Here is a 13,376-nt window from a genome sequence, read left to right as displayed (position 1 = left end):
TACTCTACAGTCTACAACATACAAATATTTTGAGAAACACTCAGCTTGTCCATGAGACTCATATAACCAGAGAAGGATATTAATTTTTGGATAATGGATGCTTATATACATTACTATTCAAATATCTGGTAGCAAGTATTGAGTAATATCATTAAACAGTTAACATGCTTCTACCAAAGCATGATTCGTAAAACTATATTAACTAACAAATGTTTTTCTTAAGAAAAAAAAACAAACAAAAATTTCTATTAAAAAGTAGTATTTCTACCTTTCTCTCTCTTCTCCAGTTTCATCCAAGACCCATGCATAGGCAAACGAAGCTTTACCAGCCTTCTTGGATTCCTGCTCATACTTGTGCATAGTTCTTTTGTTCACATTTCCCAAAAGGTAGAGCAGATGACCCATTAAAGTACTTTTACCTGCATCAACATGTCCTAAGGAGGGAAGTAAACATTTTATTAACTTAATTTACAAATCTTAGGTAGAATCTAAAATATATTGGAAAACAAAACACATTTATTAATAATACATATCCAATCCACAGTGTTATATAAACATATAAGTTTGAGAAGCAGAGAGGCAGGTAATTTGTGACAGTCCCATGCACCTTCAAATTCATGCTAAAAAACGGCAAAAATGAGACCAACTCAAAGCACCTTTTACTGCACTTCCAAGACTAAGCACCCCAGTCAACCTYGTATTCTAGTAAATGAAGTCTGAATGTGACTCTCTCAAAATAATAGTCAAGCAGATGTGCTTGAGAACAGTACTAGAGCTCTCTTCCCTAAAGACAGGATGATTTTGCTTCCAGATTTAACCACTTTAGATTTAATCAGTTTTTAATCTCTATACCTGCCTAAAATATAAATATGCAATTAACAGTATTACCTATTACCACCAAATTAAGCAGTTGTTTTCCGCCTTGTCTTTTCTCCAGCTCCGCTTTCACATCTATTTGTGGTTTTGTCTTGCTTGACTTTTTCACTGGAGTAGGCACCATATTCTGCTCTTCTGAAGCCTGCACTATCTGAGGTGAAAGAGTGGATTTTGAGACTGCCTCAGGTGCCCCAGCATCTTCACTTAACAGTCCTTTCTGAGGTGCATTAACATGGCCATTTTCTTCAGCAACAGCACTAGGGAAAACAAAGAAAACACACAAAACAGAAATATCACAGAAGTCTGTACAAATACAGGAATAAAAGCAGTATTCTTTATCACCATGTAAGCTCCAGACTGAGTATTTGTAACGAGCAAGAAGCCTATTAAGGTGTGTGTTGGGGGGGGGGGGGGTGGGAAGGAAAAAATAAATAAAAAAAATAAAAAAGAACTGTGCACAAACTACACAGATACCAGCTCTGAATTTGTCCAAAAAAAMCACTATCTGTATAAGCAAGTTAAGAAAGAATCCATTATAATACATGAAATTCAGATAAAAAAGAGCTTGTCTCTCACAGGCCCTTCTTTTAACAGGGAGGGAAAGGACAGCTATAAAGAACAGCTCCTGAGAACTAGTCCTCTCTGAAATAAGAAGCCCATGTCAGTTTGAAATATCAATCCTAAAATARCTTTCCTTTACACTAGAAGTAAGGCAGCTGAATGTGGTGATACTCTATTGTAAGAGCACCAGAAGTTAACACRGAGTAAATACTAGGCATATCTGCATTGCAATTTAGTGTCAAATGTCTATACAGAGTCGTAATAGACAAGCTGTGTTCATCAGGACAAAACTGTTTTAAGCGTAAAATAACAGGGCATCTAGAACTAAGGATGTGGATTCCCCAGGCCCTCTCTTCCTCCACCTTTCTACCACAGATCTACTGTACTAACCTTAAAACTCAGTAAGCTATGAACATTTTTCTCTTATATTCTCTCATGAACTCTTTCCAGTTTGTGAGGATATTTTCCTAACTCACCTAAATGGTCTGAGAATAAAAGCAAGATATGATTTTTCATTTGTTGCAGCAAAGCTGACCACTAAAAGCTGCATCTCCAAAGAGCAAAAGCTCTCCTGCAGGCTGGCAGACCTCCAAGGTAAAGCACGGCAGGAACAGAATGACACCACTRTGCAACACAGCACTTAAATACATAGATCACTGACCATTATACATTGCAAAAAATCCTATAAAATACAATATTTTAAATTATTTCCAATAAGATGAGGCTTCTTCCTTGGAAAATTGGAACKGGTAAATTTTTCAGCTGCAGAACCACCATGTTATTGGCTTCTTTCTCTGAAACTCATTTCAAGCAGCCTCTCAGACTTAAGTACTACAAAAGGAAACAGCATCGTCTCTCTTACTTTGTAGCACTATGAAACAACACTATGAAACATCACTTCTCATTTCCTATCTGCTTCAGTCCTAGTGGGAGCATTTCCTTTGTATTAGTCCCTTCTCTTTACACGGCTCAAGAAACAATACAGCTCAAGCATGCCAGTCTAACCCACGCAATAATTTACAATCTAYGATCTAAAAACTTAGACCTAGGACCAAATTTAGACCTCAGACCAAATGGAAAACTAGCCCATTATTGCAGCAGGGGGTTATTTTTCTTTCYTCCTCGGTTTCAGAGCCTTTCTCAACATGCAGTGCTGCAGCAGTGCACTGTGTTGCTGACTGTGCCACCCTTTTCATCAGACCCTGCTCAAGCTTTTACTTGACTGCCACTAAGAACCAAAAGCAGAAATGTAAGCAGATGGTTTTGGACTGCACGTCCACAGCTCAAGGCTGGCTCTTTCACCAAAGCCAGACCCAAATCTGATTTCCCTCAAATTAGTAAAGCTTGGCTCATTTTCTCCAATCTCTCTTCAGAGGCACCTCATGTCACAGAAATGGACTAAAACCAGTCCAGGTAGTAGAAAGAAAACATGCACAGAGCTGCAGTGACAAGCCTTTCTACATATCCTAACAATATTTTTAAAGCATCTGAATGTTATAAAGTACATCAGAGCAGTTTGGGCTGAAGTCATGTATTAAGAGCCACATGTATACACAGTTTATTTGCATTAGACGTCTTTCGTTGAGACTGGGACTCTTCCAGTCTTCCAAGTCATTTTTTTTTTTTTTTCAGATAAATTTCAGTTCACAGCATTAGAAAAACATCTGTCACTTTCACACTGAAGCACTATGACTACTGCTAATATGCAAAAGTCATACTGTAATGCAGATGTGATATTTTACCTTGGTAAAAAAAGGTTTTCCTTGAAATGCTGTCACTTGAAGTTCTAGAAATAAGTATTCGTATAATGATATTTTTATTTGTAGAGTGATATCAAAATAGCCTTTGAAGTCAGCAATGCATTTTTTTTCCMGTTCAATGTCTACGCTATTTCCAAAGCCAAATTTTCACAACTAAAAAAAATCTTTAAAAGAAGACATTAGGCAAAACTGGAGTTAATATAAACCAAAAACCTCAAATTTTTCTACAGCTTTCCAAAAATCCTCAAAGACTGTCACATCAAACCTATCAAAAGACAAAAATATGCACCTTGAAAGACAATTAGTAAGCTTCTAAATTCTCTTTGTTTAGCTATGTAAAGTTTTTTTCTAGTCTACAATTCTCTTGCAAGTCAAAGTGTACTCCAGGAAGGATTCCATAAAGCTGTATGGATGCTGAGCTGCAGAATCCCCATGGATTGCAGCATCTCAGAAAATCAAGGCTACTCACAGCTAAATAACCATTCCTATAGTAGCTCACAAGTAGCTCTTATTCTGAGTAGAATATGACTGCCAAGTAATTTCTATCTTGGGAAGTGCAAGGAAAAAGTGCTAGATACACTAGTGAAATAAAGACTGAAATATCAGTCTGGTAATCACAATATTAGGTCTTGCCACTAGCTCAATGGCATAAGATATGAAAAGCCAGGTTTCCTCCAATTGGTGTTTTCCAGCTACTATCACATTTTGGAAGTCTGAAAACAGTCTGTACCATGATCAAACCAGACTGGCTGTTGCAAAGGAAAAACATTCTAATAACACACAGTTTACTGTGTACTTACAGATGCTCTCTGGTGAGAGGATTCAGTTTTTTAGTGGGCCATGTTAGGAGAGGGAGTTTATTGATGGCTACACAGTTATATAGMCCTTCCTTTTCTAGATCGGAAGAGTGGCTGGTGAAATGTCCGATTCGAGTCTCGCAAAAGGATGCCTAGAGAGACCTAGCAAGACCCTGATGGTTACGTAACTCTCAYGGCAAACAGATGAGTAATTTATCGAAGAGCTTGGTAACAACTCAAAGAAGTTCAAAAGGATGCTAAGGAGCTGCATTTTTAAGTGTTGATGAAAAACAAATGACATCAAAACCGATTTTCGGTCTTTTCCACCGAGATTTTTCAAAATTACTCGAAGCTACTGAAAGAAAAAAAATTGCCAGAAGACAGAAGGCACAGGAGAGCGCGCCGATACCGGGCGCGTTCCTGTGCTTGCTGAACGACCGCATTTGGTGCCGAGGATGGGCCCAGAGTGCAGAGCTCTATGACCAGCAGCAACGCCCGCCAAGGCGCGACCTACCAAGGCGCAGCCCGCCAAGGCACAGCCCGCCAAGGCGCAAGGCGTGGCCCGCCAAGGCGCGACCTACCAAGGCGCAGCCCGCCAAGGCATAGCCCGCCAAGGCGCGACCTACCAAGGCGCAGCCCGCCAAGGCACAGCTCGCCAAGGCGCAAGGCGTGGCCCGCCAAGGCACAAGGCGCGGCCCCCTCTGCTGACGCCCTGTGTGGGCCTGACCACCAGTTACACAGCCCTAGAGCACAAAACGCTCACCCTGGCTTTTGCGTTAGCCCATCAGAAACTTCCTAAGCTCTGCCTTGCTGACTGGGATAACAGCAGACTCCCTAAAACATTATGGATGCATCACCATTTTTTTTGGAAGCACCAGGGGATAGAGGAACAGAGCACACGCYGTTGAAAACGATGCTAGAAGTCACTCATGCTCACACCGGCACGCATTCGAAGAAGAATCTGAAAAGTTTTATCTGCTGAAGACCCACTCTGCATAACCTAACGTTTAAGTATTATTTTCAATCTTTTACTCCGCGTGCTTAGTCAATTATTTTTATACAACTGACTCTTTCGGAGTACTAACAGTCATTACAGAAATGTCTACATTTATTTCCCCTTTCAAAATTATTAATTACACAGTGTTGGTCAGGATAGTTAAAATAATCACATTTTTGCTAATATCTTTTCCTGGCTTCCTTCATGACTAAATAGGAAGAAATAGCCTGGTCACTAGCTTTGGGTATCAGAAAGACCGTTTGTCAGACAGAGTCAAACAAACCACGTTTTCCATAGACAACCCTATTAAACATACCGAGCAGTGGCATCAAAGGCAATCAATGTGCACAGCTATTCACAACTCCAAATAATTCATTCACATTTTAAGTAAAATTCACTTAAGGGACAAGCCTCATAACAAGACTGAATTGTACAGACTGTAACATTAAAGAAGGGTCATTTTCGTTACTTCTAGGCCACTTTTTTGAAAACATAGTATGCGACCCTGTGTCCCGTGCTCTGGGTGTCCCTGCTGGAGCAGGGGGTTGGACTAGGTGATCCCCAGGGATCCCTTCCAACACCAACCACTCTGTGATTCTGTGAATTGTGTTTAAGATCACATACAAGGTGACTGCAAATTTCGCTCATACGTACTATGTAATTACTTGCAGTTTTTAAGTTTCTTGTGGTGTCTGTACCAATGCCATGYAAATATTGAGAAGGGGGAGAAGGCAGCAAACTGAAAAAGTTGATAATTGATAAAAATCTTGAAATTTTTGAAAAAAAGTTGATAAAATCGTGGAATTAGACTTTGCTGTGAATGCTATGAACAATTTAGGTCAGTGCTTTTGGTCAGTGATACACACTGTCTATTGAGTTCTTTATTGTCTGTGAATGCTTTTGGCACTGTAGTTACCAACAAAATACCAAGAAAAACAGGGGCTGAAAAAAGTTTATAAAAATACCCTTTCTTAGAYGTTACTAAACAGAGATTAATTCTGCTCCTTAACAACTCACTCTTATGCTGACAGTGTTCCAGGAAATAACTGCAGAATTAAAGAAACACTGGTACAGAGCAAGCAGGGGAGAGGGGTTAAAGTTCTGCTTTTTCAGATTCAGAAGTGGGTATGTGACAACTACAAAGACATGGTAAGCTTGTAAAAGAACACTAGTATTTCAGCTAACCACACAGTATTTAGCACATCAGCAAGACTTCACACAAAAAGCGTGAAAAGGAGTCTGTAGGTTGGACAGGAACCAGGTAGAGCAAACTCCAGTGCCCTGCAGAATCAGAACCGAGTGAGAGCAAAACCTCAGTTCTTCAAGACAAGGCCTTGTGCCTCRGTAGGGGTTCCACACTGGCCTCTGGGATGAAAGAAGAAAGGAGGCCATTAGGATTCTTTGAAGCAGAGCTCCTTGGACATGCAGATAGCTTGCCAGTTTCCACTGGACTTCCTTCCATATAGATCAGCTGTGCTCAAAATCTCATACTCTTCTCTTGCAAACTACTCCAATCCTAGTCTTCCCTGCTTGAAGCTCGTGTGGCTAACAAGACATTTGTTACCATCACACTGTTCATGCTATACTACCCTCCCCCTGTACACTTTCCTTACTTTTTCTAATCCAACTGAAAATTCCATAGGATAAAAACTGCTACAAAGTTCACCCAATTTCTAGAGCAGTGGAGGTTTGACTAAGGGAATTTAAATATCTTTACCACAATTAAGATTTATATTCAGAGGGATTACTAGCAGGTCCCTCAAAAGTTATTCCTTTCTGTCACAGCAAGCATTTCTGTCACTAACGTGTAAGCAAGCAAAACGCTAACTCGATTTCAGCATCACTGAAGAGAAACAAAGTAGCCGAGACCCATGTTAGAACCAAGCATTTTTCTCACAGACTAAGCCACCACCATGGCCTATCCAGGAATTACAACAGCCTACAGATGGWGCAGCATTCCTCTTACCTCCTCCTTCCCTAAGAGCTGGGCACCRGTACATCAGCAACTGCTGCTGCTTCAGGGCAGGCCAGCAATGTCAGGGAAGGTTTACGCAACATCAGCCTCGTGCCTATCAAACCTACTTCAATGCTAAGCAGTTTTAACTGCTTGCCCTCCATGAAGTTGCAATAAGGATGCACAACACACAGTAAAAGAAAGGCCATGATACCTTCTCACTCCTAAAWATGCTTTCCAGATGAGATTTGCAAATACTGTGGGACTGAATGGTGGAATATCATAGAATCCTTAAGGTTGGAAGGGACCTTTAGAGATCATGTAGTCCAACCCCCCTGCACTCGCAGGGTCACCACTGCTTTTGCTTACTAATCATTTCTGCTGGGGACGAATAGTGTAATTTCTTGATATAGACATKCCAGCTATTACAAGATTAGGTTCAAAAGCAAAGCAGCTCATCCAAGCACATTAACTGTTATGTAAAGAAACAACCTAACCCCAAAGGGGCTGCATGCACCACAGAACGCAGCGTGCAGTGGTATTCCACAGAATGTATTCCCAGCACACTTGACCTGTCCTTAAATATCTTTCTAACCATTAATGCTGGCCACTGCTGAAGATGGATCTTGACCCAGCATAATTTTTTATACCCTTGTAAGATATACCCAACTTGAAACTATTGAGTAGCATTTCTAATTTTCCACTAACTACTCTATTTTAACCAAAGCACAAGAAGGACCAATTTCTTTTCTACAACAGTTGTACCCTGGCCACCTGTTAAGGTTAATAAAAGCTGCAGAGGAAGGTAAAATTTAGCCGTAAGTGATCATTTTCCCCGCAAATTACTCTTAAATGTATTACTTCCTTTGAAGAACAAGCAATTACAGTTAAGATTTATTGATTTCATAATTCCACTTAGAGAACTAAATTTAAAATAAACGAACACCAAGAAAGTTCAGTATTCTATGAAGCGGATGTTTAAACAATCTGACTAGCTGATATCTCTCCACACGATTCATAGTGAAAGGATTTGTTAAACTCAAAACGTGAGGTACCCTCTTCTGAAAGTAATTGTGAGTCAAACAAGAAGCTGAGATGGTTAGTTCTGGAGAGTGACACTAAAACTGCTGCAAAAATAGAAAAAAAAAGAAGAAGAACACTTGCTACAGGTGCATCAGTCTGAAAGAAGAGCTACTGATGTACCTTGATGCAGGAGGGCTTGGCTTACCATGGAACTTCAAATCCCATAGATTGTTTCTTTCCAGACACTGTCATTTTGGTAACTTTTGGCACAATTTCAGATTCCATTCTGGCTGACTGGGAATCCTTTGATTTTCCTAGTAATAGATAAAAAGTAAGTTTGAACTTAAGGATGCAACTAAATATAAAATTATAAAATTTATTTTTAAAAAAGTAACATTCCTTCTTTTCAACCTAACTTCAGCCTGTGATAATGATGAATTCTCACAGTTAGTTTTCTTACTTGCATTTATTACATATTCACACAAATCCACCCACAAGCATTTATTGTGAAAAAATCTTAGCTGTTACCTGAAATAGAAAAACAGATACACCATTTAACATCGTTATTAATTGATAGTTCTGCAGAATTACAGTAGTATTTTATGGATAAGGAAGATGAAGAAAGGTTTAGTAGCTGCTCACTGTCTGGTTAATTCTTTTGCCTTTACATCGCTGGCTACTGTACAGTAAAACATCTGGCTCATGTACTCTTAACAGCAGYGAAGAGCTAAGTGTGAGTTACCAAGTTTCCCTGAAAGCTGGGAAAAAGTTTTTTCTTATACTGAATCACATTAAGTAGCCAAAAAATTCCAAAGCTGGCTAATTTAAAGGTAATTTAGGAGTAATTATCAGAGTTGGAAAACATAATTCCCTTTCAGGTACTAATTTTTCTATAATTAAAACACAGTTATAGTAAGGTTGCTCTGTTTTTAAATCAAATTCAACATATCTAATAGTGCATCTTACTGGAAATCTGTGAAAAGTGATCTACCTTTGTAGGGTGGGAATGGGGGGGTACAGAAGGTAAACTGGCTCTTATCTTTCCACAGTTTAATATGCCATGATCCCTCATTCTTGTAAGGATTCAGAATTGAATTGTTATTTTTAAGCAATCTTTACCTATAGATGACTCTGAACATAATTTGAGAAAAAGGCAGCTAGTCTTCAAATAATGCAATGATGCTGGCAGTCAGTCATGTGAATACTTATTTTGAACACCAAATTAATATTTTAAGTGCTTTAGATCAGATCATTAATGAAAGATGAGCTGTTGCAGTCATTTGATCCTGCTCATGCAGTTTAACTTGGTACCGTAGCCTAAAATACGAGAGCTATACCTTAAAAACCACATCATCGCATTGCTAGACAGGCTATGCATAAAGTTGTGGTCAAGACTGTTGAAGATCTGTTTCAGGTAAGGAAACAGAATACCGCAAACAGGTCTATAATAGACAGCACACCAAAATAGCTGACTTTTTTTTTTTTTTTTTTTTTTTTTAAGATTCTCACAATAGATCAAGATATTGTTATTTAATTGATTAGTCTTCATCTTCCTCATTTGTCTTATTTTTATTTGTATGCCATCTGGAGATCCATGGAAGAATTAATCGGTAAGGGTATTCTTAACAGCTGCATACTAAGTACAATGCAAACAAGGTATAGTCGAAACAAACAAACAGAAATATATAGAAGCCAGAGCACAAATTGTGTTTTACAGAAATCACAAATTATGTAGCTGTCAAACAAATAGTCAGGGTCAAAAAAATTCAAGTTACTGCACAAGGACCACCAGTTAAATAYAGTTTCCAAATCATCTTCAAGTTCCTACACAAGTAAAATTTTATTGCAAGCATTTATTGACTGTGATTAGTTAATCACTAGAGTTACCTTAAAACATACATTAATTTTATTGCCAACTTAGTTTCTTTCTTTCCATTTCAATTCTAACAACTTTCAAGCAGCCATCTCCTTCAGCCACTAAACAAGAAAGCTTTAGCTGCTGTTTGAAAGCTAAACTGCAGATAATTCTGAGAAAGTGCAATTGAAGTGTTGCTGTTGGGAATGAGAAGTAACAAAAACAATTATGAAATCGAAATGAGATTAGTTGAAGGAAACCTGGGTACCAATTGGTATCTGTAACTTGAAATCTATTAGCAATGTTTGTTATGTAAGGTCTAAAACTCAAAAGCTACAGCTAAAGAAAAYGTACAAAATACATTTTCTTTAAATGACTTAGATCTTCTCAGTGTCACTCTATGCAGCAACCACTAGGGTGTTTGACACTKATCCAAAGAAAGGTACAAGGAGACTCAAATACCTTCAGCGTATTAASTATTTAACATTTTCTTAGAAGAAAGTGATCTTCATGCATTTTCTACATTTCATACCACAATAATGGATTAAGAAATAGGGCAAAAAAGTGCAAAAGAAAAAAAGTCATAAAGCTCAGGACAAAATAAACTGGCCACTGACACCGAGTAGTTTGCTGATTTGCTTTTAAGCTGGAGCACTTCAATACAGGTGGAAGAAGGAGGTAGACAGGACACACAAAGGCAATGTAAAAAAACTAGTAATCCTATGGACAGGAGGAAGTGTCAACAGCGTATTCTAACCTCTGTGTTTTTATGAGCAAGTACAATAAAATCAAGCAGTGCTCCACACTTGAGATAAGGACCAAGTCTGCTTCTTTGAAGAACTTTGTACACTACAGACACCATCAAAGACTATTAATATGACCAAGAAAATGTTACTCCATATAAATAAAGTCTTCAGATTCACAGTGCTCTTCAAAGGCATGACGGGAGGACAAACCCAGTTGTCCTTGTTCCGTCCTCCTGAGGTCACTAATTATGAACTTCAATATGAGGGACATAAGTCCAGGAAAGAAGTATAATTTACTATCTAATCTGTAGGGCACTGCAGAGAACTGCATGATAATTCTTATCTGTTTTAGCACACAAGGCCAAAACTATTTAGCATTTAGCAGATTAAATGCAAATCCTTAAATTGTACCTTGAAACTCAATGAAAGTCAACACAAAACACTGGTACATTCTTTTCAGGAATGCTTCTTCATCATCAAGCAGAATATTCTATGGCAACTAAACTGGTTGCATCCCTTCAAAAAGCAGTAATCCCAATATAATTTGGGCAACCAGCCTCTGAAGGGAAAGGATAAGTCTTTTATAAACATCCTTCAGACCTACTACCAGTTATCTGGGCATCCCTAGACACAAAGCTAAGTAATGAAATGGCATATTTCCTAAATCAAGAAAACACACGACATAAAAACAAAACATACAAAACAAAAAACAAACAGAACAAGAAACAAAAATGAAAGAATAAAAAACAACAATACTGACAACTGAAATTTTATTATATTCATTATTACTTAGACTTTTGCCTCCTAAGCAAGCCCCAATGCCTCCTTACTACATTTAGCTGGGCTAAGCTAAAAGTACAAAAAAGGATCATATATATATATATATATATATATATATATATATATAAAATACATACATTTTCCAATTTGTCAAATTCTAAGCAAGCGATTTTATTGAAAATGAGATTACCTAATGTTGTTGTCAATTACCTAACTTAATACTAGGAAGTTAAAGAAATCTGTGAAAACAGAAAGCATATATTGGCAATTATTACAAAAAAAAAACCACCAATGAGTGCTTGTTGCTTTGACAGTTACAACAGTTCAAAATGCTTAAAAACAAACTTCTAGTCCTTCTTAGTCCTTCCTTATTTCAGTGACCCTGGTTTTCATAGAAACACTGAGTCTTTATTGACATCAGTGTAGCTGTACTACAGCACAGTGTGTCCACAAGATAACCACTACTACAAAAATAAAACATCCTCAAGCACTTAGCTCAGGATGAAGTTAGGATGAAATTTCCTCATATCAAAGGAAACAGACCAGTGGTGACATTACTCCAGTGCAACTATGGCAGTACCGACAAGACTGCGGTGTAGGCTTCTTTATAAAAGGTTCAGGCTTGAGAATTTCTTTTCATATTTTTGATATACACACACACACAAACACACACACACACACACACACACACACACACATTTTGAAAACAACAGGTAGGTAAACACTGGTCTTTTCTCTAATTTTGTTGGAAGTAGAACTTATTTTTTCAGAGCCTGGAACAGCCAATTGCTAGCCTATTTTATTCTCCATTACTTTTGAGGTACATAAAAATAACAGGAGACTGCTAGACTGCTAAACAACAACCATGTCAAGTAACAAATTTTGATACAAAATAATAGTAGAGAGTTAAAAAAAGGGGTTTTGTTGGCACATTTGGAGAAAAACATACTACTGCTAAGGATTTAAATCCACTTTAGCTTAGTTTAGATGACTATATCTTTCGACAAGAAAAAAAAAAAAGAAAAAAGAGCCATTGTTTTCTATTCCTACTTTTACATGGCAAATTCTCATACATTTCCTTCCAAACTGGACTCCTCTTGGTTAACTTGTACAGCAGCACTGGAACTTACAGGTGTTTGTTTGGGGAGGTTTTACTTTATTTCATCAATCCTTCTTTTGCTGCATTGCTACAACTCGGAGGGTAGTAAAGCACCAAGGAACCGCTGAACCTAGTTTTGTTAGGGAAAAAGTGCATCAAAATAGGTATTCACACAAAATAACTAGCAGGGTATTAGCCCCAACAGAGGCGCACACGCAGTTATCAGTTCCTGCTTTTCTGCTGGCAACCAAAAGCATCTTCCAGTTTCCCAACAACATTTCCATACTAAAAACACATATGCCTAATTTGAATTTAATAATCACATTAAATTCAAATGTATTTCTGTGGCAACAGCAAGCATCTAATAATAAAGATAATCCAYTCATCTTTCTGTGCAGAACACTCTCACTGCTGAAATAAGGGTATCATTTTTCCAATACGAAGTTTTTCTCCAACGGTTTGCTGGTTAATACAAAATGTCACTATTAATTTATATTAAACACTAATGACTATTTGCAAACCATAAGCCCTATTTAATAAAGTGCATTATTGCATATCCAGTCTAGCCACACTGAAAAGCAACATTAGCATACACACACACATATATACACCAAAAAAAAAAAAAAAAAAAAAAAAATCCATGTATAAAGCAACCTTATGGGAGTGGGTTAGGAGCTCTGTAAACCAGCACCACCATGAAAAACGTACACATGTAACCATGTCTTCTGATCTAAAAGATAATGTTTGCATCCTTGTTCTGCTACAGACTTTCTATATAACCACAAGGAAGTCACTTGCACCTTTGTCTACCCATTAAGCAGCAACATCCCCCAACTGAAGAGACGATAAAAGTGCACTGGTTTTGTGCTTATACTACCGTGTCGTGAGCTTGCTGTCATTTTGTGACTCACTTATTAAATATATATAT

At 37.9% G+C, this 13,376-nt stretch overlaps 1 protein-coding gene across 1 annotated transcript in view; it reads right to left on the bottom strand.

The window, feature by feature from the left end:
• Window positions 1-13,376, bottom strand: part of HBS1L (HBS1 like translational GTPase) — a 56,434-nt gene that overhangs the window by 15,980 nt on the left and 27,078 nt on the right. The window contains exons 5-7 of the mRNA XM_026048176.1: window positions 8,174-8,282; window positions 889-1,133; window positions 269-434 (exon numbers count right to left, since the gene is read on the bottom strand). Of these exons, the coding sequence (XP_025903961.1) occupies window positions 269-434; window positions 889-1,133; window positions 8,174-8,282 (520 nt within the window). The remainder of the gene's footprint in view (window positions 1-268; window positions 435-888; window positions 1,134-8,173; window positions 8,283-13,376) is intronic.

Source organism: Nothoprocta perdicaria, unplaced genomic scaffold (assembly GCF_003342845.1).
Source record: "Nothoprocta perdicaria isolate Ctin4 unplaced genomic scaffold, notPer1 scaffold_52, whole genome shotgun sequence".
Lineage (NCBI taxonomy): Eukaryota > Metazoa > Chordata > Aves > Tinamiformes > Tinamidae > Nothoprocta > Nothoprocta perdicaria.
The sequence above is the reverse complement of the archived record's forward strand: the minus strand, read 5'-3'. Positions and strand labels throughout refer to the sequence as shown.